Source organism: Zootoca vivipara, chromosome 6, assembly GCF_965207765.1.
Source record: "Zootoca vivipara chromosome 6, rZooViv2.hap1.1, whole genome shotgun sequence".
In the NCBI taxonomy this organism is placed as follows: domain Eukaryota; kingdom Metazoa; phylum Chordata; class Lepidosauria; order Squamata; family Lacertidae; genus Zootoca; species Zootoca vivipara.
This window is the reverse complement of record NC_142589.1, coordinates 61,170,256-61,197,585: the sequence shown is the minus strand read 5'-3', so window position 1 is coordinate 61,197,585 and position 27,330 is coordinate 61,170,256. Positions and strand designations below refer to the sequence as shown.

The 27,330-nt window shown below is 44.1% G+C and overlaps 1 protein-coding gene and 1 long non-coding RNA gene across 3 annotated transcripts; one reads left to right on the top strand and one right to left on the bottom strand.

Annotated features, from left to right (window-relative positions):
- Positions 1–2: 2 nt before the first annotated feature.
- UBXN11 (UBX domain protein 11) lies at positions 3–26,172 on the top strand. Of its 2 annotated transcripts, none has more exons than XM_035116937.3 (15): positions 3–58; positions 2,390–2,483; positions 3,726–3,763; positions 4,516–4,620; positions 7,411–7,511; positions 9,082–9,136; positions 9,541–9,620; positions 10,075–10,189; positions 11,038–11,249; positions 16,287–16,364; positions 19,871–19,994; positions 21,569–21,672; positions 22,397–22,464; positions 23,273–23,419; positions 24,529–26,172. In XM_035116937.3, exons 2-15 carry the CDS (start codon positions 2,416–2,418, stop codon positions 24,686–24,688), a joined length of 1,455 nt encoding a protein of 484 aa, XP_034972828.3. In that variant the 5' UTR covers positions 3–58; positions 2,390–2,415; the 3' UTR covers positions 24,689–26,172. The 2 variants fall into 2 exon arrangements, with proteins under 2 accessions (XP_034972828.3, XP_034972829.3); XM_035116938.3 differs by having other exon boundaries at positions 3–282.
- On the bottom strand, positions 23,963–25,912 carry LOC148685366 (uncharacterized). The gene is made up of 2 exons (XR_015950615.1): positions 24,504–25,912; positions 23,963–24,395 (listed from the first exon to the last, which is right to left on the bottom strand). It is a non-coding gene; the product is annotated as an uncharacterized LOC148685366 (long non-coding RNA).
- Positions 26,173–27,330: the final 1,158 nt, after the last annotated feature.

The following is a 27,330-nucleotide window of genomic DNA, read 5'->3' as shown; positions in this document are numbered from 1 at the left end:
CTAGGCAACCGAATGTAAACAAGATGGCGCCGCCGGCCTGAAGCCTCAAGATGGGCGGGTGAGTCTCTTAATCTGTGAAGATCTGGCAAACTGTTAAAACGGGTCGGGGCGCTGTTTTTCATCCTCACAGGCGCGGCTCCTACCTAATTAACCCAGGAACCCGCGTTAAGTCTCTTGCAGCAAAAACAATGAAAACCTTCGTTAAATTCGTTAAAGACAAATTATGCCAGGCCATGTTACTCAGAAGTAAGCCCCACGGGATTCAATTGGAATTTCTTCTAGGTAAGTGGGTAAAGGATAGCAGCCCCCAGAATCCTATGTACATGCTTGCTCAACATCCTTGCCCCACTTAAATTTAATGAGGATTTCTTCTCTGGTAAGTGTGAAATCCTTTGGCTGACACCCCAATCCTCCTTACTAGGGAGTAAGAGTGAGGCTTACTGCTGAGTAAACATATACTGTATATAGGTTTGTGCTGTTAAACTGTAATCCCATGTGCATGAAGTGCGGAGCTTGTGGTGCTCCCGATGTCCTTGGGCTTCACCTGCCATTGCCCGCAGCCTTAGGATCCAAATCCCATTGAAATCAGTAGGATATACAGTACTGCTGAATGAACAGGGTTTTGCTGTGGAAGATTCATATGTCAGAAGCTTTCATGGGCTTCCTTCAGCCTTCTTTATCAAATGCAATCTTTCTCAGTGGGCAGATATGAATGGGGCACTGTTCTTGTATATTTTTGCACTCCGCAGACCCACAGATAAACATAAGAAGAGCTCTTCTGGGTGAGACTAACAGCTCATCTAGTCCAGCATTCCGCTCACACAGTATGTCTTTACACAAGCAGGACATTAGTGCAACAGCACTTGCCAACTTAAGGGACGCGGGTGGCGCTGTGGGTTAAACCACAGAGCCTAGGGCTTGCCGATCAGAAGGCCGGTGGTTCGAATCCACTGCTCCTGTCAACCTAGCAGTTCAAAAACACATCAAAGTGGAAGTAGATAAATAGGTACCGCTCTGGCAGGAGGGTGTTTCCGTGTGCTGCTCTGGTTCACCAGAAGCAGCTTAGTCATGCTGGCCACCTGACCCGGAAGCTGTACGCCTGCCCCCTTGGCCAATAAAGCGAGATGAACACCAGAGTCTGCGACTGGACCTAATGGTCAGGGGTCCCTTTACCCTTTACCTTTACTTGCCAACTTAGATTCCCAGTTTCCCAGAAACGGGAATTTAGAGGCACACCACCTCTTAATACTGGAGGTGCTATATAGCCATCATGATTAGTAGCCACTGAGTCTCATCCTCCATGTGTTTGTCTGATACCCTTTTAAAGTCATCCAAGTTGGCAGCCACCTGTGGGAATGAATTCCACAGTTACAACTTTAACTATGCGCTGTGTGAAGAAGTACTTCCTTTTTGTCTTCTAGAATTTAACTCCATTGAGAAACCCCTGATTCTAGTATTACACGAGAGGGAGAAAACCTCTATCCACATTCTTCACACCATGCATAATTTTATATATTTCTATCATATCACCATTTTTCTTAACTAAAAAACATTGTAACCTTCCCTCATAGGGGAGTTTCTCCAGTCCCTTGATCATTTTAGCTGTCCTTTTGTACACCTTTTTCAACTCTGCAATACCCTTACAGTTTTCTTTGTGATTCTGTTTGTAATGATCTACCACTTACATTTCAGGTCTGGCTTTACTGTACAATACCTCCTCCTCTCCACTGCCCTGTATCTGTGTGTTTGGTATGATATGCCACCTGTGGATAACACTTGCACCTAACAAAATTACCCCAAGTCCACAAAATGTTATGCTCTGTGTTCCTTTGCATCTGGCCACATAATATTTTGTGCTTTCTCTCCAGATATTTTCCCATGCTGCCCCTCCATTGTTATTTTGGCACATTGGTGCACGACCTTTTCTTCAAGGAGCTCAGGCTGTAGTACACCTAAAAAAATTCTCATTTTGTGCTCACAAAAACATGAGATAGAAACAGATGCAGCCATATTTGTAGCTGACTTGAGTGCTCTGTGGGCTGTCAGGCAGATTAGATGGTAGTTTGGTACTAAATCTTACAGTCAGGAGTGCAAAAAGTTTATCTGGCAAAAGATGGTAACTTTGTAGTTTAGACAGTCCTTGAGCTGGTCTTGCAATTGTCAAGTCAGTCATGTGGATGGATAGAGTGTTGGCCTAGGTTGACTCCTCACTCCATCCAATGTGTTTGGACTGTGAGATCAGGAATGCTGTAGGGGTGCATCACATCTTCAAAAATTAGCAATGTGCAGAGATGTGTGCATCATACAGATAAACCACGTAGGCAATTCTGAGTTGCATATGTATGCCACAAATTGTAATGCATTTCTATCTCTTTCCCCCCCCACTTAGAATTTAAAACTGTAAATTCATGGTAAATGATGACGTCTCCTCTTTCCTCTCTGGGGAAGATTCGCAGGATGCCACTCCAGTTGCAGACACCAGGGTAAGTGAGGGCTCATTCATACAACCACCTGGACATGTGGGAGCCACAGAGAAAACCAGCGCCTGTTAGTTTTCTAACAGATAATAATAATAATAATAATAATAATAATAATAATAATAATAATAATAGAAGATTTTTATTTATACCCCACCCTTCCTGGTTTAGAAACCGGGCTCAGGGCGGCTAACAACAAATATAAAACATCAACCAAAAACAACTTAAAAACAACGTAAAATACACATCAATATCGCATCACAAGGGCAACTGGCCAAGTTAGTCCTGCTAAGGCCAGCAAGGAGACCAGGGAAATTTTTAATGTGGGGGGACCCAGAAGGGTTTCTTCATAAAAAAGGAAAGGGAAAAGGGATGACTGATCAGGATAAATTGAAGGCCAGGCGGAATAACTCTGTCTTACAGGCCCTGCGGAAGGAGATCAAATCCCGCAGGGCTCTAGTCTCATGGGACAGAGCATTCCACTAGGTTGGTGCCATCACTGAAAAGGCTCTGGCCCTTGTGGAGGATTGTCCGGCTTCTTTAGGGCCTGGGACCCTTAAGCTGTTACTATTTGTGGACCTGAGGGTCCTCTGCGGGGCATACCAGGAGAGGCGGTCCCGTAAGTACGAGGGTCCTAGGCCGCATAGGGCTTTAAAGGTTAAAACCAGCACCTTAAACCTGACCCGGTACTCCACCGGAAGTCAGTGCAGCTGGTAAAGCACTGGGTGAATATGCTTCCATGGCCAGGTCCCCATAAGGAGCCTCGCTGCAGCATTCTGCACCCACTGGAGTTTCTGGGACAGTTTCAAGGGCAGCCCCGCGTAGAGCGAGTTACAGTAGTCAAGCCTGGAGGTGACCGTCACATGGATCACTGTGGCCAGGTCGGGGCGGGAAAGGTAGGGGACCAACTGCTTGATATGGTGCAGATGGAAAAATGGCTTTCAGGTTCATTCCAGCATTGTATGTACCTCACACCAGAAGCTGAAACTAGGAACGGTTCTATGTGTTTACAGTGTAGTTATCTAGGGGCTTTGTGGCCTCTACTCACATCACACTCTTGAAGTCACTCTTTTCATTATGTGTGCTCATGTCAGAAAACCAAAGGGCTGTGGCATGACTTCCCAACTGTAGTGTAAAATTGCAAGCATCTTCTTCATCAGTTATGTTTGAAGTATACATTTACATGGATAATCATTGAATTCGTGCCTGTTTTATGAGTGACAACTCCTGATTTCTTCTGGATTTCAGAAAAAGGACAGCACCTTTCAAAGAGAGCATTCAGAATGGTGAGATCCTTGCCACTGATTTGTTTACCCTGTTCCAAATAATTATGTATATATCAGTGTATGATTTTTCTAATTTTTCATCAGTTCCTACATAAACCTGTGGATTACTCTTCCCCTTTTACAGGCAAAGAATTAGGCTGAGAGTGTATGACACCTAAGGCTACCCAAGACTCAAAAGCAGAGTTGGAAATTCAACTGTGCTCCAGTCAACTGGCTGTTTGTGAGATGGGGGTGCCTGTTGTTTTTACAAACCTTGACTCATTTGGCTGTGGTAATTAATGAGGCTCAGGGCCGCCTCCTCCTCACCCCCCGCATTTACTCAAAAAAATTGTCTATGTTTTAAATATATCATTAGTAATATATGAGCATTTTTACTAATCTTGAAAAATATCTAGTAAATTTCTGGGTGCTATTAATTAAAGTGGAATAACTCAAGAGAGCTCTGGATAGGTTACTCATGGGAAGTAGAAGATGTAGTTAGTTTTGACAGGATCTTGATGCAGGATCTTACATTGGAAGTCTACCAGCTTATGTTGATCTAGAGATTGGCTCACTTTTTTACAGCTTGCTTTACTTCTTGTCAATTAGCCTTCTCAATGGAAATTGGTACAGTTGGCAAGTCTAGCTACTTTGCCTCCTCAAGGCAAAAGACGTCTCTGCTTACACACAAACTTGCACCCACCCACCCACCCACACAGCAGAGGAAATCCTTTTTGTGCTCCTCATAATGATTTGATCACTTTTGTTCACAGAGGATGAAGCTGCAATGATGGATGAAATCCTGGGGCCCAAAGCTCAGATACCAATCAGCAGGCCTTCATGCTCAGATGGAACTGCAGAAAAACCAACAGCATTGGGTATGAGTGGAAGGGCTGAATATGAGATTGGTTTTGGGTAATGCCAAGGGCTAACACCAGCCATGCAAATTCGAGGTCTGGGATGGTAAAGGCCACAACACTTTCCACTATTTCTTGTTTTTCTCTTTCCCTAGCTAACTCAGACATTGTGTGCTCTATGTTCTCATTACAAGGACTGTTTGTCTTTTGTGGTTCCTCATGTATAGATCACATTGCATAACTGAAACAGAATTTGAACTCATGATAACCTCAGCTTTGAGTCTCTATTATTTCTAGCACTAAGGATAGTGGAAATACATTTGAAAATGTCCAAACTCAGGGAACTCTGGTTAGTGTAAACTCTGGTTAGTAAACATGCTGGGATAATAAACCATGCTTTAAACCTGGCTTCTCCAAACTAACCATAATTTAAACTAGGGATGGGTAACCTGTGACCCTCCAGGTGTTTCTGCACTATAGGTCTCATCATCTTTGGCCATGGTGGCTGGGGCTGATGGGAGTTGGAATCCAGAAAGATCTGGAAAGCCACAGGTTCCCCATCCCAAACTAATAATAGTTTTGCAGTTTGTACATAATGGGGAACTCTGGTAAGTTTGAAATTAAAAGCAGAAGCTTTGATCTCACCCATTAAATCTGACAAGATCCAGTGTTTTTCTTTTCAAGGTTGAAAGCACTGTTGTTCGTTGTGTGAACTCACACAGGTTCTACAGGAGTTTATTTTAGTATATTTTTTTAAAACCTGCAGAACTTGCTTTTGACCAGAGGCAACAGTGGGGCAAAACAAAGATAAGTACATGTTGTGGGAAGCAAAACCCCGCACATACCCATTTTCAGTTCTCTTAAAACCCATTGTCTGCCTTTAGCCTAAGTTTAGAAAGAACCATGCATACTGAGAAAGTGTATGCAAAATCTCAGCACACATGACATTGATTTGTGTGATGCAGTTTGATTGTAGCAGGTGGGTTCCCTTTATTTAGAACAGAGATTGGGAACCGTTCTTAGCCTGAGGGCCACATTCCTGTCTTAGCAGCCTTCCAGGGGCCACATGTCAGTGGTGGCTGGGAACAGAGACAAAAAAGGGCAAAGCAATGGACACAAAGTTTCCCTTTGTACAGCAGGCTAGTTTCTACACCCCCCCCCCCCTGTAGCCTCCATTCAGGCTTCATCAGAGTTCAAGGGCACATTCCAGCCAGACAAAAAAATTCAAGGAGAGTAGGGCTGCTGAGGGGTGTGGTTCAGAGAGCATCTCAAGGGCCATTTAACCCTTGGGCCTCTGGTTCTCTACCCTTGATGTAAAATACGGAATTGATTGGCATAGAGTATGGACAACATTGCTGATAAAGATGTTTTTGCTCCCAAGCTAGGTCAAGTGACCCACACTAATGTTGCCTCTGAGATTAAAGGATTTAGGTCCCTTAAGCAGAACCGAATTGTGGGACCTCACACATGTCTGTCCAATAAGCAGCACTCTTCTTTGCCACATGCCAATGAAGCCACATGTACAGACTTTTTTCAAGTTCACCCTCTTGTTTTTTTCTGCCTTTGACAAATTCTGCGCACAATTTCTGCTTCTTTTCTTAGCTGGGCCCTGGAAAACATTTCCTTTTATTTTTAGTTAATCAGGTGACTAATGAACAGATAGAAACCCAAATGTTCATGCAGCACATTTGAAAATAAAAAACCGCACAGCCCACCAGAAGGATAGGGTGTGGGGTGGGTGGGTGGGTGGGAACTGATGCCTGAGTCAGCAGTGGAACAGCCAGCCTGCACATCTCTTACTTAAGTTGAAAAGCCAGGAGTAAATAAGATTTTCTCTGTAGATGGGGGATAAAAAATAAATAACTCAAGAATTAAGACTGTACAGCTGGACAATCCAGGATCTGTGTCAAGACAAATGAAATTCTGTACCCTGTATAAGCTATGGAAACAGAACTTTTGCATAATTTATTTTATTTTGCATATTTTTCCTGCACTTTTAAAAACAATGTTGCATGTTTTTATTCTGGTTTTGCTTGCCACAGGGATTGGCAAGGAGCTTTTCAGGGCACTAGGTCTCCATCTCCAGCCACCAGAATTATTATCCAAACACCTGTCACTTCAACATGCCTTGCTCACCTATACACTTTCAACCATATCTTTGCAACCATAAGGTCTAGAAACTTTTAAAAAACAAACAAACCAAAAGCTGAGACTCACAGGAAACTGAATTCTAGGTCAAATATCTGTGCATTCTGTGCTTTCCCTTCATTCCTTAAGAATCAAGGCATATGTGTGAGTCGCATCTAGTTCCAGTTGTATCCATTCCTTCTTCTCTTTCCTTCTTCGCTCTAGAACTAGATGGAGGGAAGGAGGAGTGACATACTAAGTTTATGCCATGGTGAGGAACATTGTTCCCTGGCCTCCTGTTTGTTTTGATCCTTCTGAGTACAACAGAGAAAATCTAGGGTGATTTTTTTCGATCCTAGGGAAAAGAGTTCATCTACAGATGTGTGTGTTTGTGCAGAGAATCTGTGGAAAATAGAGTTTACCACCTACCACTGAAATGTCAGCCCACGTCTGGGATCCAGCATAGCTGCACCTCCGCAGTCTTCCCCCGATTGGTGACCCAGATACTAGTCCTCTGTTGTTTACGCCAAGGATTTGGGCAGAGAGCCGACACTGGCGACATACCGAGCACTCTGGCCCTGTGCTCCATTTCCAAGGAGCACAACATGCCATTGTGGGGTCGCCATCTCGAAGGAACATTTGACACCAAATTGTTCTCATGCTTTGTTGACTTTGTGCCTTTAGGGTCTGCTCCCAACGATATGGAGCTGATGACCGCCATGATGCAGAAGATTGCTTCCTTGGAACAGAGCCTCAAGAGCCAAGCACGGGCAATATACCACAAGGTGAAAATGCCAGGCTTCAAAGGAACTGCATTAGCATGGCAACAGTTCAAACTGGTCATAGTTGATCTCAGAATCATGCTAAGATTTTATTTATTTGATTTTTAAAATTCAAGTGTTTATTATTTAATTATTTTTCTAAATTTCATAAATCATTCTGGGTGGGTGAGTATCTCACAACATGTTATGCAAAAAACCACAAAAAAACAACCATGATAAAATTACAATCTGATAAAATTACAGTCATTTACACTATGTATAGGCTGCCTTATAACAGAGTGCTCTGTGAGTGGTTAAAACAGCAAATTTTTAAAAAGCCATATGGGAATAAGAATGCAATGCCTCAAGTAAAAACACACCAGATAAGAACAAAACTATACTTTTAAGAAAACAGATCAGAAGAATAGAGAAAAGCAATATTGAAAGAACACAGCATAATTTTAAAAGCCTTGGAAAATTAAATGTCCTTGCCTGTTGTAAAAAAAAGAAAAGAAAATTAGCAGAGCAATCCAAACCCACAATCTTCTGCTTTTGTCTCTGCTGCACTGCTGAAAAAGCAGGCAGGCACTGGTTGCTGCAGGCAGTATCCTTGCTGGCGGTCAAGAATCCTTGGATCCTAAGCTGGTCCAGCTACCAGCAATGTTCCCAATTTAGACCTCTCTGGAACACCATCCTGGAGCTGGGGTGGGGGAGGAGGATGAAGCTGCCCTCCATCTCCCACCCAGGACAGCATGAGTGGAGGGGCTTCAAATATGGCAGTGGCTCCAACCATTCTGCTTACAGACGAGAGTTAGAATTACTCCAAAGAGTACAGCTTACCTGAGGAGGACATTCCACAGCTGGAGAGGCACGATGGAGAAGGCTCATTCACTCCTAACCACTACCAGTAAACTCACAGTGGGAGGAAAGATAGATGAATCATTCTTTTTCTGATCATGTATGTTGATTCATAGCACTATTTTTTATTTTGTTTTATTTTTATTTTATTTTATTATACCCTGCCTTTTCCCCTAATGGGGCTTTAAAGAGTCTTGGCTTCCCCCCACCAGAGAATTCTAGAAAGTATAATTTGTTAAGGGCGCTGAGAGTTGTTAGGAGACCCCTATTCTGCTCACAGAGCTACAATTCCAGGGATTGATGGTTAAACTACTAGGGGGGTCACTCTGCGACACAGAAGGGGCACCCTGCAGATACCGTCATATCTGATGGTCTGCATCATAACATGGAGGAATCTTTCCTTTATTGTGGCAGCACCTACCCTTTGGAACTCCATGTTCCTACATATCAGACACAGGTCGTGTCTAATGTATTTTTAGTGTCTGTTGAAGACTTTCTTCTTCGAGCAAGCTTTCAGAGTGGAATCTTTTATCCCAGTCAACATCTGTATTGGTTTTGAATTTGGTTTCCTTTACAGTATATGCAATTGTTCTGCTTGTATTGATGCAATTGTTTTGTTTATGTTTTTATTCTGTTGTGAAATTGCTTTGAGATGCTTCATAGGAAGCAGTTCATATATGACATGGAATTAATAGTGATTGGTAATAAATTTTGGCTTTTATATTTGCATCTGCAGGATAAGAAGATCGAGGAGCTTGAGGAGCAGATAAAAATCCTTAAGAAAGGAAAAGGTAACATTGTGGCACATGTCTCTATGCTTTTTCTTTTTCTCTTCAACAAGAGGCAGATGCCAGGTTTTGCTACACTTGAGGGATGTATAGCTGAAGGCCAGCCTCCAGGCCACAGCAGGGTGTGTATGAGCATGTGGAGAGAGAAGCTTTCGAGGTCTCGCCATAATGCAGGTCATGTTTTAAGCTCTAAGGCACCAGTAAGTCCAGAACCGGCCAGGTCACCATATGGAATTTCCCATTGGAAGGATGTGTGTCCGAAGGTAAAACACTAACCTTCTTTTCCATTCTGAGTCAGAACATTAATTTATAACAGAGACTTGGACTATTGCTGCTCTTTGTGCAGTTTAATATTAATCAAAATGAGGAACCCCTACATATCTTTGGGTGTTTTTTTTCTCTGCAAGCTGAATCTTCTTGGGTGAGCAGAGCAGAAGAACTGGAAGTGATATGCCTTAAGTTGCAGCATCAGGTCTGGGAAATGGAGGTAAGATTAATGGAAGAAAGATTATTATTATTTTTCTATGAATCTGAGCTTAATTTCTATTCATTCTATGGGTGGCTACTGGGTTGGACGTGAACAAGAGCCTTTGAACAAATTAACCTCTCAGAGTCCATGGTACCAGACAGAAATGGGAGGGAGGGAATCTCTCTTTTGCCTTTTTTTACTCCTTGTGTTAAGACAATGAGAAGCGGGGGAAGCGAGATCTCCAGGTTCTGCTTGGCCTCAGGTCTTCCAAATCCCCCGGGTTTGAATACGAGTTGGGCTCTGAGGAACTTTCGCATCATCCTTATTTAAAATTGATTTAATTGGGTTGTAGCCTTAAATAAAAGTTCATTTTGGGAAAGTAGCAATTTTGTTTTTCCTTCACCATTTTTCTATTCTCACCATTGGTTAGGCTGTCCTCCTTCCTAAATTGTCCCCATTTCCCCCATTGCAGCTGTTTCTGAATGACTATGGATTGATCTGGGTTGGAGAAGGGATAGACTCTTTGGGAGAAGTGGAGGCACAAAGTGATGAAAGGAGTGAGCTGTCAAAGCATTACTGGAAACCAGGTTTGCCGGGACAAAAGATTGCCCTGTTTTAGATACCTTAAGACAACAGAGCATACTTTACTTCCATTTAAACTGTAAGCTCCTTGGTGCAGGGACCAGTCTTTTCATTTACAGAACTCAAACATATGCTACGTACTTTGAAGGCATTGTATACATTGTAAATTATCCCCATTGTCATTCATTTAATAACCTTACAAATCACCATTACCAAGATTCTCATAGCAAATAATGCAAACTTGTTAGGCACAAGTGGTTTTTGGGGGAAAGTTTATTGATTTTAATTAAGCTGTTTTAGTTGTACCATAAGCCAGTTTCTGAAAGCTTTTGCCTTGAAAAGCAGGGTATAAATGGAGAAAAACTCCTAATAACTACGGTATCCTGAACCTTGAGGTATCATGTGCAGTACTCTGCTTTGCAACAACTCCACATCTAGAGCACAAAATCCATATTTGTCCCTATGGGTTGTACACAGTGCATGACTACATTACGTTAGCACAAGGATTTATTCTTGTGCAACAGAACTCCTCCCTCTCCTTTCTGTTTGTATTCCCTGAATTTGTTCTTGGGGGTTTCCCCAATCCTCTAGAGCAGATTTGGGGAGGGCACAGGGCATGTCCAGGAGGAGGAGAGGGTGGAAAGTTCAGTTGAACAAGCCTAACAGAGCAAGTGCATTGGATACCACCCTATGTAATCCAACACTAATTGTAGAAATATTGTCCTAGTGACAATATTCCTCCATTACTTTATCATGGAAACTGCTTCCCTTGATGCTGGAAAAGATTTTGCAGTTAAAATGCAGTGTTGAGAGTTTCCCTTCCCCTTAGTCATTTCTCCTCCTTTTGTCATAGGTGAATCCATCGTTTCAGAAACCAATTTTGATGTAATTTTTGCAAACCTGAAAGATTTAAATGCTTTGGCTGGGGAAGGCATGTCCCAAATCGAGCGCACGGCAGGGGGTGCTAAGCTGAAGCAGCTGGACTCAATCCCCCTCACCTTCTATCAAAATGGGATTGTCATGTTCAAAGGGCCTTTTCGGTCATATGAAGAACCTTCCACGCAGGTATGCATCAATACTTAAAGAAATTTAATCACCGACTGGCTGGCTGGCAGGTGTACCCATAGTAATGGCTACATGATGACAAAGCAGACTTTCTTGTGTGCGTTTCCTGATAGCACAAAATCACCACTTTCTGCCCAGAAATAAGTTATAGCATTTATGACTCCTTCCATTTTCTTGTAAGAAGCCTGATAAGAGGACAAGATTGTATACAGTTATGCATTTGAGCGGTCAAAGTTCAGTGGAATTGCACTCATTCACTTTGGACGGGTGCAATCTTCTCTGAAGGCTAGAAGCTCAGAGCTTTGACTGGTTCTGCTAGTTTCTAGGAGAAGCTGGCTATGCATAGTACTGATTGGCTGACATCATGAAAGCACAACTCCCACTCTCTACAGGAGTTTTTCTTGTCTAAAAACGATTGACTTGTAATAATGGCAATAATTTGGCACAAGCATAGACCAAATTGATGCATTTGCAAGGTGCTTGACCTTTTTAAAAAACAAACGCCTGCCTGAGGCAGGGCGTGGGGGGAAACGAGAATAACCGTAACTGGATTCAGACACAATACCTATGTAATGTGATGGACTTTGGGCTTTAACATTTCAGTGACACCTTGCCATCCATTATTTATCATTGTTGCAGCACCCCCTGTGGTGTCCTCTCGGCTTAGCGCCCAGTGTGGGCGAACTGGTTGTGCTCCCTTAAATTCGCCTCTGATGTGAGGTGGGAATAATGACAGTCAAGCTTTTCTTGCAGTAGAAAAATATATATGCTACCTTATGCTTTCACATACATCTGTATGCACCACAATTTTCAGGAGCTCAGGTGGATGGTGCAGTGGTAGGATACTAAAGTTTGCTTTATCTCAGACTCCACCTTATTGGCTAAATGGGGAATCTGATCACCTAAATCCTAACAAACCAGAATCAGTGACTTCTACAAAACCGTAATCTGAGTAAACATGGGATAGGCAATCTCAGGCCCAAGGGCCAAATGCTGTCTTCCAGGCCTCCCTATCTGGCTGTCAGAAGTTTCACAGACCACACACTCTGTCCCTAGGCCACACTGCTCACTGGCCTTTCTTCACACACACACACCCCACAAGTGTTTTTGCTGTGCTGGACTGTGTCCATGAACTCCAATGCCTGGATGGAGAATAGAGAGGGCTTTGGGAGTGTGTGTGGAAACTGGTCTTCTGTACAAATCATAGCTGCCAAGTTATCCCCTTTTTTAAAGGGATTTTCCCTTATGCTGAATAGGCTTCCTTGCGAGAAAAGGGTAAACTTGGCAGCTATGGTACAAATGAAATTTACATTTCATGCCCTACCCACTTTTGCCTCTGGCCCCACCCAGCACTGACATGTGGCCCTCAGAAGATTGCCCAGAAGGGAATGCGGCTGTCAAGCTGTCCACCCCTGGAACTGACCAGTAAATCATGAAGAATTAGGGACCAGGGCAGGAAGAGTATAGCAGGGAAGAGATGAAAGAGAATGAAGGTATTGAAACTTGCAGGGTAGGGACATGGTGAAGGAAGCAAATAAAGATTCAGAGCTGCAGCATGACCCAATTCCCTTTCCACTGCAGAGGGCAGAGGAAATGACTGCCAGGACGAGTATTTCATAGTGATCTTGAAATAAGAGGAACTATTTAGCATCTGTCCATGAAGAGACAAGAGATGAGAATTCAGTCCCTCCCAAGGGAATTGTGCTATTAGGCTAGAGTGGGCAGGAAGTATACTGTGGCCCATTGGCCCACTTCCAGTGGGTCACTTAGTACCAGCTGGATGCTGAGATTTTTGCAAATAATGTTGGGCTAGATTGACTTTGGCTGGATCTTGAGCAGTATCTTATGTTCTTAAGTGGGACTGCATAGTCAGGGTCACTGAACACAGATCTGGAGCATGCACTCTTGCTTTATAAATTTAAAATGTGCCATTGAACCATGCAGCATCTCATTTTTTAAAAAAAGAAAAAGGTAGACTACCGAATCTGGGAGTCATCCTGCCCTGATCCAAGGTGCTCCTTCAGAAACACAATATGTGCCTCCTTGAAAGAAAGCTATCAAGGCTCTTCAGGCCCACGTTAGCAACATTTCTGTGTGCTGTTTGAATACATTCACAAATCACACAGAAAGATGGGTTGGGTGAGCAAAAGGGAAATGAGGGGGGTGAGTGCAGTACCCTCTCCTGCCTGCGGTCTGCCCTTTCTCTGAGGTTTTTACTTGAAAATTGTATCCCCCATCCCTCTCTGTGTATGCGATTGACACAGTTTCAACCTGAAGGAAGTGCCCCCATCATGCTTACTGTGGCCATCATTCTAGAAATGAGTTACAAGTTAAGGAGGAAGTAACGGAAGGCAAGAATGAGCACAGGACTGTTCTGCTTCTGACTTTGAAACCATTCCAGCTTCCGTCCTCAAGCACAAAGCCCCACCTGCTGCCTCTGCAACTGTTTGAAAGTTGTTCTATATAACTCACACATGGGACCTTTCTATTTGCGGCCACTGCAGCTCCCTATGCATAATGAGCAAGCTGCTGAACTCTTCACCACATGTAAATCCTTGAGTTTTGAACGTCCCTCTTCAGCCCCCGCAGAGATGGTTTGCAGCAGCAAGCAGCATGCCAGGCTTTCCTCCCAGTGAATGAGTCAACTATTGGCTGAACATTTTTAAAAAGCAGTACTGTGTATTTTTGAACACTCAATTTTGCCCAGTCTCTACAATTTTTTACCAGGAGAAACCTGTGGTGAAAAGGGTGCAGGCTCTTTCCTAGTAGATGCCTGAACAAAGCTTGATTTTCCTTTGGGGGAAAAAGTTGATAGTTCTTATGGTTGAAGAGAAAGTTTAAGCTTAAGTCTCAGTCCCTGCGAAGGGAAGACATGGAGTCTAGTGACTAAAGTCCCACACCCTCTTTTGGGAGTATGTACTTATTTTTAAGAGACTTCAGGCTGTACTCCAGTTTACACAACTTTCAGACTTGCACTGTGTGGGACTAGATCCACATGTAGGGTACCCAAGCAGTGTCTCATCTGTAACCTGACCAGGCCAGACTGCTTAGCTTCCACAAGGTAACTGGGTCATGTGCCTTCAGATCACACCCTAGTACCTAGCTTGGTCTATCTGCAAGTGTTTTCACTTTACAAAGATTTGAATTGTATAGGTGAGCTATGTGGAAGCCAGGGAGGTCTGTAAGCAGAGTGCTGGATGTGGGCCTGGCTTCAAATCTCACTTTTCATAATAGGCTCATTGTATGGTCTTGGGCAGATCTCAGTGGCTTCCATGCTGCATCTATAAACATGGGGATAACAACAATTAACCTTTGTGGTGGTGGTGGTGGTGATAAATGAAATAAGGAAGATGAGTGGAGTAAACCTAAAACTAATTTGCTCTTCAAAATTATCTTTAAAATTATTTTCTGAGCGTTATGATGTAAAATGTTCCCTTGCTGTTCTCTGAATATTTGATATCAATATTCAGATATCTGGCAAGGATATGCAGTGAGATTTAGATTTTGTGTTTGACACCTGCTAGAAAGGGAAGCTGTCTAGAGATACCTCCAGATCTAAGGATGGGTTCCCACAATATGAAATGCCTCCCCAAATGGCAGCCCTGTATTGAATTCCCCCTGACCACCATCCCATAACCTTTGCTGTATCCTGGTATCATTATTCTCATCATTAACCAACGCCATTTGAGGATGTGAGGATAGGGAAATATGCTCAGCTTTGTGGTTGTACCCCAAGGAGGAGGAAATGAAACCTGACAGTGTTATGACCCAGACTGCCAGCAGCACCCTGAACACTGACTTGGGGAGAGTAGACAGCTGAACCAGGAAGCATTGATTGGGGCCCTGATGTAATCTGATTTCTGCCATCAAGGCCCTTCTAAGCCAGGCATGCCCAAATCTGAAATGTTTGAGCCACTGACTCCCAGTGACTGCAGCTCCAAAGCCAGACACCAGCAACCTAGTCTCAAATGTGCCTCTAAGCCTGCTCACCACAACAGGCAGAGGTAACGGGAGTATAAGGTTCCAGGCAGAGGACTGTCTCTTTAAAGCCTATCACCCTCTTGACCAAAATGTGCTGGGTCATCTTGAGGTGGAGAATGAAATCAAGGGGGCATCCAGAGCAAAGGGATGGCGGGACCTGGTTTGTGCCTACACTCAGGCCTAGGGACTATAGCTCAGTTAACACCAGCAGTCCTTGGAGCAAGTGGTCTACCCCCTAAGACCTGTCCAAGGTTCTGAAGGCTGTGGCTCTGATCTGCCTGTCAGTCCCCTGCTCTTGCTACCTGCTACAGACCACTGCCAGAATTGCTGCCACCAGATGCTGCTGTGGGCTCATGCTCACCAAGCTGGGCACTCAGAGCTGCCTCCCAAAATTGTAGTCCTCTTCTTCCTTATTGTGGGTTTCTCATCCCTAAACTGTTTTGAATTTGAGCTACAATTTCTCTTTCAGAAATATTTTGCAGTCGGAATTGGATTGGTGAAATGGAGGTTGTTCGCACGTTTCCATTTTTTATGTGCATTTTTTGTTTCACCTCCAGCTCTGAGCGTTGGTAAGAGAATATTCTGTAAATTGAAATAAATGAGAGGTATTCATTTATCTGGACTGCTTATTGTGGTTGTTCAGTCACCAGAGAGCCCCGGGGGTCTCTACTGTGGTTCCTGCGGGTGCTATTGCACCCTTAACCCTGCACTCCTCCTCCCTTAGCACCTGCCAAAGCCTCTGTTCCTCCCAGTGTTTATTTTTACTTCAAATTTTTATTTTATTTTATTTCAAGCTTTTTTGGCATGTTCTTTTCTGGCTGTTTGGTTGGTTCCTTTTCCCATTTTTATCATGATTCGTTTGAATTCTGAGGGGGCTGTAGGTGTTTTAGTTGTTTCAATGTTCTGAGCATCACCGGTTGTTCATCTGTGAAATTTCTATCTTGTGGTTCTCGTGACAGTGTCTTAAACTGGTCCCCCGGCCCCAAAAATATTTGGGGCACTATCACCCTCAGTATAAATAAAAATCTGAAATGTGGGCCCTGCTTGTGGTTTCAGCAACTCCTGCGAGATATCATGGACGGTTACTTCCCTTCTGAGCTGCAGAAGCGTTACCCAGATGGTATCCCATTTCAGGTATGCCACCCCCTGCTCTCCTACAGCTTCCTGTTTATTGAGTTATTCGTTTGCAGAAGTTTCATTTGCTTATCAAAAATGCGGTCTGAAGTTAGAGCAGCTCCATTGTTTAAGCAGAACTGAGAACCTTTCTTTACTCTAAGCAGTTAAAATGTTTTCTCCTCTTTCAGGAACTGATTGTTCTATATATGAGGAACTAAGAGTGCTTCTTGCTTTAAAAAAACGAACACTTTTCAGTTCTTAAAAATGGAGATTCCCTCCTTAAAAAAACAAAACACTTATTTTTGTGTGATCATAATTTGATTATCACTAATTAATATTGATACGGTTGTTCTGTGTGCAGTAATAGATTCTGACTGACTGTGTGGATGAACATTCTCTAGAGAAAATGAGTTTATGTTTCATTTTGAGACCCAAGAAAGGAAGAGGGGTGGGAGAAGAGAGCTCTCAGGCAAATGGGAGGAATAATAGGATATGATCTCTGAGAAAAGGGCAGACTAAAAAGCCAGAAAATATTTGACAAGAGGAGGGGAACCTGTGGATCCCCATATGTTATTGGACTCCAGCTCCCATCAGCCCCAGCAAACATGATCAATGGTCAGGGATGATGAAAAACATACAGGTGCAAGTTACCACAAATTAAGATATATGTTATCTTCTGCAAAATGACAGTGCCTGAAAGTGGCTATCATATTTGGTAGGCTTGTCCCCAAGTTGTGTTTGCTTTATAAACTGTGATAGTAAATTATCTCCTGTTGTACACAAATTCTTCCTTTAGATTATGCCCAATATTATACAAGGCAAGTAAAGAATTAGAGATTAACTTGCTATAAACAGCCAAGTTTGAAAAAGCATGTGACTGGAACGTTGTTGAGAATTGATTAGAAGAGGATTAAATATATCGCTTGTGGAAAAACCTAACTGATTAGTGGTCCATACTAAGTTTCCCGAATGGTCTTTCGATGTTGTGGACCTCCCTCTCTGACTACAGAGAGGGAGGTCTGCCATTGGAGACCTTCTTGGAGCCATGGAAACCACACTAGGTAAAAGGTAAATGATCCCTGGATGATTAAGTCCAGTCAAAGGTGACTATGGGGTTGCAGCACTCATCTCGCTTTCAGGCTGAGGGAGCCGGCGTTTGTCCACAGACAGCTTTCTGGGTCATGTGGCCAGCATGACTAAACTGCTTCTGGCGTAATGGGACACCAGGACAGAAACCAGAGTGCACAGAAACACTGATTAGCTTCCTGCTGCAGCACTACCTATTTATCTACTTGCATTGGCATGCTTTTGAACTGCTAGGTTGGAAGGAGCTGGGATAGAGCAATGGGAGCTCACCCCCCCCCCTCGTATGCGGGGATTCAAACCACCAACCTTCTGATTGGCAAGCCCAAGAGGCTCAGTGGTTTAGACCACAGCGCCACCCACGTTCCACTCTATTAATGCTCTGATGCAACTGAAGAAAGGGTGTGTGTTGGAGGCAGATTGTGGGAGACCCTAGATTCACGGGATATGAGGCCTTTTGTTCCCTGAACATGCCCTTGACTAGGAAGTAATACTACACTCTTGAAGCTGATGTAGTTCTTTCCTTTTCCATTGAAACCAGTTGCAGCAGGGATGGGGGTGGGGGGGGGAGAGAGAGAGAACAAGAAAAGCAGAGAGAGAGGGACTGCCACCCATCCTTTGATGGGTGTGCTCCCAAATAAAGTGGTGCCATAGTCTCTTCTCCCACCCCTGCCACCTTCCATGGGATTGCTGTGCCTTTCTGTTTTAGAGAAGGAAGGGAAATGAGGATGTCATTTATCAATAAACTATTTTTAACTTTCTAGAGTAGAGTATTCGGGTGGAACTACTGATACAGCATTGTTCTGATTCTTGTCGGCAGAAGTGACTTATTAAGATGGTGTGTTTGTTTTATTTGGAGGCAACTGGAGCAGTTTCTTCCAAACAGGTGGGAGGAAAGTGTATTGCTTTCTTGCCCATTATTCGTAAGTAGGTGGAGGAAACTGTGTTTCTTTGTTCTCATTATTCATAGATGAGTGGAAAATGTTTTACATAAAAGAGAAAGGAACAAGAACAAGGAAATGTGGTCTGGGGTTTCTGAAACCAGCCCCCGTGAGGCACCTGAGGGGGAAGCACCTGCTCCCTTTCCTTTTGCAGGGGAGATGTGGGGAGCGCCAGGACTGAACAGTCAGTTAGACTCAAGCAGGGAAGAGTGCACAAGCCACAAGGTCCAAAAGGTAGCTGGGGCAGAGGATCGTCTCCAGAGGATCATAGAGATCCAGAATACGTGACACCTGGGCCTCTTTGGCTTCATATACCTTTCTGGTTTTCCATTTGCTCTCACCTTCTAGTTTCTGAGAGATAGTTATAGAATCAAGTAGTGATGTATTTTTGTACGGTACTATGCTGGGTTGCCAGAGGGAATGTCCACATGTCACGGGAGAAAATTCACAACACAAAGGAAAGTAATGCATTATGTAGAAGGCTAACCAGAAGCCTTTCTCCCACAATGCTTATTTTCTGAGCACTTGCAGAGTGTTTTTTCTATATGTGTGTGTTTCTTTCTTTTTCTAGGATAATGTTTCAAATATGCAACCCACTTCCTCCCATAGCCCAGATTGGGGCAGTCTGGAAATGAGATGCCACTTGATTTTGTGGATCGCATAAACTGGCCCCGAGTTTGCTTCTGGATTTTAATCTTTGTTGGAAGCTGCCCAGATGTACAAATAATTTATTATTATTATTATTATTATTATTATTATTATTATTATTATTAAAGTGGTGGCTCTCTGATTAGATTCATATAGCTTTTCTGATAGTAGGAAAGAACAAGGGGTGGGACCCTCTTTTCTTTTATACAGCATCTGGTCTGGTAGAGGCAGTGGCTCATCGTGGATCATTGAGACTCCTCACACAAACACATTGGTTTGTGATGGCTGCAGAAAAGGCCTTGCTTGTGGTGGCTCCCAGCCGAGGGTTGTATCCAACCCAAGTTTTACTCAGAGTAGTCCCTTGAAATTACCGGACATTATTTAGCCATCCCAGTCTACTCGTGAGTAGGACTAGATTTGGATACAACCCTGAATGTTTTGCTTTGAGTGAACCTTTTTTGACCCACCTCTCTCCAAGTGTGGTTTATTAAGTTATCAAACATTGCCAGCTTGATATAGGTAGTGCCACTGTGGCAATTGTCCTGCTGATCAGGTTGAGGCATCCCTGCTGACTTATCATTTGTTTTGCAGTTTCTGCACAAGGAAATGATGACTTCTCTTCCATCCTCCATTTGTCACTGCTGCCAACATTTACTAACACTTTCTTGCCTAACACTGAACTCTGGAGTTTGGGGTTAGGTAGCTACCAACGAGTTTGACCAAACTGCGGGAGGCAGTGGAAGACAGGAGTGCCTGGCGTGCTATGGTCCATGGGGTCACGAAGAGTCGGACACGACTAAACGACTAAACAACAACAAGGGCATTGAATAGCAATGCGGGTCTCTTCCACAGGTCACTGACAAGAGAGACACCTTATTTCAGGAGAGGAAGCTGCAGCATAAAAGTTTTCCTGGCCAGGGCCACGTCATTGGCCTTGCCAGACCAAGTGGAATAAAGGAGACAAACGAGATACCAGGTGAGATGGTGGTTAATGGTGAGTGTAGGAAGGGCCCTAACTCAGCAGCAGTATTTGGCAGGCAGAAGATCTCAGGTTCAATCCCCAGCATCTCTAGGTAGAGCTGGGAAAGGTTCCCTCTCTGCTGCATAGCTGCTGCATAGCTGCTGCCAATCAGAATAGACCAATGGTCTAACTCACTATAAGGCCACTTCCTATGTTCTGGTTTGGTTTCCCTTAATCTCTCTCTCTCTCTCTCTCTCTCTCTCTCTCTCTCTCTCTCTCTCTCTCTCTCTCTCTCTCTCTGTGTGTGTGTGTGTGTGTGTCGTTCAGTGTTTTAAAATTCTGGTCCTCCTTATTTTCTTATACCCACTCAGTTAATTATGACTCCATTTCTTGTATGACAAAACTTTTGACATTGCATTGTGTTGTGTTGAATGTGCTGCTTGTGATGAAAAGGACCTTTTGTTTTCCCCCACCAGTCAAGCATCTTGACAAGAAGAGCGTCAGAAGGCTTTTTGGAAAGGAGTCAATTAGTAAAAACGAATGAATGAAAAAACAATGTATATACTAACAACAACGATAGTATAATGTGCTGCACTGGGGGGCAGGGGGTGGGACAAAGAGTGGTTTCCAAAATGGCTTACATCAGTAAAAGGTACAATTCAGAGTTGATGGCAGGCACTGTAACTAAATCAAAACAAGACGCAGGCCCAACCCTTAGGCTCCCAAATGAAAATGACAAAAAAGGAGAGTGGAATAGAGGGCAAAGTCAGAGGAAGAAGATCCTGTCTGCCAATGCCAGAAAGGAGGGATGAGCTGTGAAACAGGCATATTTATATTGACTGTAAACCAGACTGATCTCTCCTTGCTGGCTTTCTTACCTGATTAGAAGTAGCACTTTGGCTGGTAGCAGAGCCAGGGGTCAGCAAGGTTTATCTTGCCTGGGCCAGATCAGTCCCCAGAGATCCCTCTGTGGGCCAGATCACTCACGCGCATTCGATTTCTGGCATCTTTGTGTGAACAGACACGATTTTTGGTGCCGCGGAAGTGAGTCCCTGAGCTGCGCTACGCTGGTGGCTCAGTTCAGGGGCAGCTCGTGGGCCAGTCAAACAACCTCTGCAGGCTGCTTCCGGTCCATGGGTCTTAGGTTGCTGACCCCTGGATTAGGCTGTGCTTTGGTCAGTTGTCGGTCAGTCTCAGGGCAAATGGCTTGGAGCTCTTTCTTTTAGTGGCTGGCAACCAGAGAGTAATTGTCTCCCACTTCCGCAGCCACTGGATGACAAGATCTTAGTGCAAAGTCCCAGTGTTATGCCTAAGGCTCTTTCTTCGCCTATCTACTAAAGCAGGCATGTTCAAAGTCCATTTTGGGGGCCTAATCCGGCCCCCTGACTGGTTCAATCTGGCCCTTGTGGCAGTTTCTTTCTTGGGGTTAAATCCTAAAAAAGCTCAACAACCTCAACCCTAAAAGAAACAACTCAACAACTTTGGTCAGCCCTCACGCATGTCCACTTCATCAAATCTGGCCCTCTTTGAAAAAGGTTTGGGCACCCCTGTACTAAAGCATTTACTCCCACAATCCTCTGTTATGGCAGGTCCTAAGCTTACCATGGAGCAGTTTTTGAATAAGCTTCCAAAGTCACAGATTCAAGATGGGCAAGTGATCGATATCCGAGGAGAAATTAAAAAAACCCTCCAGGTAGGATGGAACTCCTTCTCCAGCCTGCATGAAATGGGGTTTGATTCTGGGTCTCCTTCTGCTGGCCAGCACTTCTGCTAATAGCCAATACTTTGTAGCAGCGTGGGCTTAGGTACCATATCCCTACCTAGAATCCTTCTCCCTACCAGAATTTAATTTCATGGCCAGGATGTGCCAAAAGAATATAGGATGCACATGCAGAATACCTGCCCTTTCAGGATCTCCTTCCTTGTCCACCTAAAGCCCAACACAAATGATACACAATGATAGTCTTTCCCCTTCTTCCTTCATTTTGAGAATCAATGCTGACATGGGAGATAAGGTTAGGGGGGAAAGCACATCTCTAATCCTAAGTATCAGAAGGACAGGAAATTGGCTGGGGTTCATATGGTCATTTTCTCACTTCCCCAAAGACTATATACTATTGGCATTCAAATAGTGCCATCAAGCTAGTGTGGTGTGGTGTGGTGTAGTGGTTAGAGTAAGGGTTGCCAGCCCATGGGCAGCTTCCCCATACTCTGAGCTTGGAGTCTGAGCTGAGTTTGGAAGTTTTAATTAATACCCAAGGACCCAGGACCAAACCCTTCAGTTCTAAACAGTACAACAAAAGACAACTTTGCTTCATCACTATGTTTGGATGTGCTGAGATGAGCAGGGCAGCTGATTCTGTTTACATTTCTCAGGACAGTCAGATTTTGACACAGATTTCCTTCTTTGATTCCAGGGCTCAAGTGGAAAAAGCCACGAAGTGATTGTGGTGGAGACCCCCAGCTTTGCAGCAATGAAGAAGAGGTAAAAAAAAAAAAGGCAATTCCCCCTCTTCACATGAATGGCTGTGGCATCATGCAGTCTCCTCAAGCTGTAGTGCAGGAGGGGGAACCTACGGTATTTCAGATGTTGCTAGACTACAACTCCCATCCTCCCTGACAACTGGCCACACTGGTTGGGGCTGATGTGATTTGGAGTCCAGCAGCATCTGGAAGACCACTGTAGCACTTTCTTTCATGTTGATGCCCTTTATTCAGAGCTGCATTGAGAAGTATGTGATTTGGGTTCTCATACTTCTCCTGATTCATTGAGGGTTTAAGACCCATCGGCTACCTTCACCTGGTTTAGCTGGCCAGCTGAAGCCATTTCCTGGGGTGTGGCCAGTGTCAGCTTCTAGAAGCCACAGGTGAGAGCTGAGTGCACCAAAGGTGGACAAACTACTGCACAAACTGTCCCCCACCAGAGATACTGACCCTTCCTTAATACCCCATACGGGTCCAACATGTTTCTGCATGTGCTGTTGAGGGAAATTAGGGGTAGATGCGGCTCAACTTGGGAAGGTAACCTATCTAGGAGGGGAACTCTGATCATAAACCTACCTCTGCTGCCTTGCAGCCATACACATTCATGAGAGAGGCTTCAGGTGTAAACCCTGAGGAACAATCTCTGGCTGAGATTTTGGAGAGATGTGACCAGTCAGAGAAAAATACTGAGCAAGACGGACCCAAGGATTATTCCAAGGGGCTGATGAAGCCAGTCCGTGTGCCCAAGTTTCCCTACCCTCTTCAAAGACGGCATTGTCCCTTCTGTAACTGGCTTTTCTGATCTTCAGGTTGGAAGGGAATGAAAAAAAGAAGGCCTCCAACCCCAATGTTGCAACTCTTCGGATAAAGTCAGAGAATGGGGAGAAGACCTATATCATCAAGATGCCATTCACCGAGACCATCGGAGACCTGCGGCAGCATCTTGCCCGGAGCAGGTAGTAACAGGGATCATTCTAGCAGATAATATTTTGTAGAAGTTTCTGAACCTTAAACTCCTGATTCTCCAACTAACGTTCTGCAACTAAAGTCTGTGCTCACTATAAACAAATAGGGGGGAACTGTGTGTTTTTGCTTAATGTTGCCAATTTATTCAGATTGATCTCCCACCTAGAATCTGAGAGGACCAGGCCTCTGCAATGCAATGTAATATGGGGAGTAAATGTTTGGGGATGAAGGGCAAATAATAAACACTTTGGGGATTATGGCTGACTTTCAGGTTATTGGGGAGGGACAAGGTAGGCAAGATCCCATGGCTTTGGGGGAGTTGATCTATCACATCATACAGACACTTGGTTTCTGACTCACCTTCCAGTTAATTTTTTGCTATTGTGTATTCTGCTCCTCACTATCTGCCCTTCTTTTCTTCTGGTTTTGACCTCTGCCAAGTTCTCCAGTATCTGCCACAACTCCATAGTGGAGTTTTTTTTTTACAGAGAATCAATAAAAGTGCCTGTGATATCACAAAGCATGTCAGCCTCTTCCACTTTGGCATTGCTCTGGTATTTTTCTTTGGGGTCATGATACCATCAAAGCAGGTAGGGCTACTGCCAAGGGATAGTAGTAGTGAGGATCCTGGAAAATCTTGCCATAGGCACTGTTCATTCCATGCCCAGTATGTGTGGTTGAACCCACAGAGATTGTTATGACCACAAGAAACAGGGTACATCCCTGAAAGGTAAGCTGCATAGCTCAGATGTAGAGATACTAGGAGTGATGCAAATAATATTCATTCTTGAATGTAAGGAGCCTCTCTAGAGACTAAATTGAAGTGTGGTGTTCTGCTGTCTTTTCCTTAGAGAATCTTGCAATGGCGTTATTGTCTAGGTCCTGCAATGACATAGCGTAGCTTCTGAAAAGCAGACTCTTGGCTTGATGCCTCCCAAAGCCAAAGCAACGAAGATGCCGAGAAATCTAAACAAACATTTGCATTTTTTAAAAAACAATTATTCAATATGTGTATTCAAATTTTAAAATTTTGCATTAAAATTTGAATGTCAAATTCCAAATCAGCTCACTTACAAGCACTATTCTGCTCATTTCCTAGGGGAGAAGAAATGGAACCTTACGAGATCATCAGCACTTTTCCTTATCGAGTGTATAACAACAACTCCATGACGCTGGAGGAGTGTGGGCTGGTCCCCAATGCCTCACTTCGGCTGCAGAAAAGGGCCCCGTCAACCAAATCACAAGGGCAACAAGTGTAATGGTTTACAGTGGATGATTCATCAGGCTTGGCTGCCACTCAGCTAGGGAGTAGTGTGCCTTCTTCTCCTTCTTCATGAGAGCCTGTGCAAAAATGACATCCTCTAGTCAGAGAGAGAAACAGGGAAGGACTGACCTTTCCACTTACCCAAGCTCCAACCTTTGCAGCTATTCTCAGCACTCCAGTCAAAGGAGAAAGCCGGGGTTGGGGTGCAGTTGGAATACTGGGCATCGACCCTCCCTTTGTTACCCAGCCTGAGTGGGGCTTAGCCCCAGGTCTAGGTTATCATTAGCCTCAAATGGATGAAGAGACTTTGGCCCTTGTAAAGCTCTCTTCAGAAACACTAGACCCTTGCTCCAAGAAAGAGCACACAGTTGGGCTACTGGTGCTAGCATGAAGTTTTCCTTTTCTAAGCTGCTGCATCACCAAATAGCGTCCCAGACCATGCACTGGTGTACACCATGTGCTTGATAGCACCCACCCTGTTCCTGTAGCCTACAAGGGCCTCAAAAATGGGGTTTACCAACTAGTTGGTGGGGTATGGGGCACCTGTGATGCATGCCTGTTAATTCACCTAATGCAGGTGTGGGGAAACTTCAGCCCTCCAGATGTTACTGAACTATAATTCCAATCATCCCTGACCATGAGTTACGCTTGCCGAGGCTGACAGGAGTTATGGTTCAGCACCATCAGAAAGGCCCATGGTTCTCCACTAGTTCTAATGGGAAAGGGAGATGGTTATTTTCCTTTCCTGAAGCTGAAAAGGACCTGCGCACCCAACCATTGAACTGCTCATTCTGGGAGAGAGGTGGTCACAAAGGCAACTCAGCCACATATAAGCTCCTCTTCTCCTGTGCAAGAGGCTAAACAGGGAGTCCCAACTTCAGCCAGCCCATCCACTGTGTGTAATGCCTTTAGCAGGTCTCTTTGGGGGCCACAACAAAACCCAGCTAATTTCTCCTCCTCTGGCGAGTTATATGCAAACCTGACCGAATCTCTTAACAGCAACCCACTTTGTTCAATACAATGTCCCTTGTTATTGTTTCCCTGTTTGCCCAAGGCTTGCAATATTAGGTAGCGAGTTCTCCCACCCCCTGACTGATCTTTGTAGTTGTTCAGTAAAGAGGGCAGGCCAAAGCGCCTTGACAGCCGTGTTTCAGGGTGTCATTCCCTACCCCTCCCGGGATGGAATTTGCATGTTTCAATTATCAGTCCATGCTAAAACCTCCCTTCCTCCAGAAAATTAGCATGGCAGAGAGAAGGGTTTTAAAATAATTATTAAGCCACAGTTCTGCTAAAAGGTGGTGTACTGAATAGGCTCAGCCTTTCTCTGATTTTTTGACAAGGAGGAAGGACTCAAGCATATCAAATTCCTTTTTTCCCTCCCCTTCTTAATTGTGCCGAAGTTATTAAGTTGTACTGTTTTGTGAAGACTACACCAGATGCTTTTTCTGAACTTTTAAATTGGTTCTTAGTGCTTACTAATCCATGGCTGCCTTATCTACTTGTTACTGGTTGCATGCCACAACAGGAATGCCAATGCATCTGGCCTTCCCTATGCATAACACAGCACCTCTAACCCCTAAAATCACCAATGTCCAGGAGGTCCACAAATCTCAGCCATTTGTGCTCATTGTAAAACTCTGCCTCTTCTGATTTGAAGCTTTGTCCTGAGTCTCCAGGACAAAGCTTCAAATCAGAACTACCAATACAGAAACAAGACCCCACTCTCCCCTCCTTGGTGCCGAACTGGGAGATGAGGACTACTTTCCTGCCAGACCTAGGCCCATCTGCACTATATATTTAAAGCTGTATCCTGCCACTTTATACAGCCATAGCTTCCCCTAAAGAATCCTGGGAACTGTAGTTTGCTAAGGGTGCTGAGAGTTATTAGGAGGCTGCTATTCCCCTCACAAGGCTAGCTTCCAGATTTCCTTCCCTCTGGAGAGGGACCAATTGTTAAACCACTCCTGAGTACGGAATGCTGAATGATTGATGGAGGGAGAAAAAAGCATAAAGCCTGGAGGAAGTGGGAAAAGAAAGGCATATCCTGGAAGAGAGCATGCTGGCTGGTTGGCACCATGAGCATAAGCACACACACTGCAACATTTTGTTGCAGTTCGCATTTGCAGTCTCAAATTAAGAACCTCAAACAAGTAAGGTGACATTTTACACCGGCTTACTGCCTTCCTCTGTGGGAGGTGAGGGGAACTCCACTTAAAGAAGTAGTGCATGATGAGTTAAGGGCCTCTTGATGGTGATCACTATCAAGTGCATTTTCCCCTACTAGCACCTTCTGCATGGTGTTGTTTTACTGACAGGTAACCCCACACAATGAATGAATGAATCAATCTATCTTGCCACTGAATAGACAAATCGCAACCAAGCCTCCCTCCTAGAGACAACCTGACTGTAACTAGAAATAATTCATTGATGCCACAGCTCCCATCGTACATCCGCAGCAAAACAATCCTGGGTTCAGTGCACAAGTCTTTACAAATTATGCTTTTATGATACATCCACTTCAGTTATTGAGGAAGGGTGCAAGGATATTTTAGAAATTTATGGGTATTTGATGCAACTGTGCCCAAACCGTCCCAATATAGCAGGCTTCCTCAAACTCGGCCCTCTAGATGTTTTGAG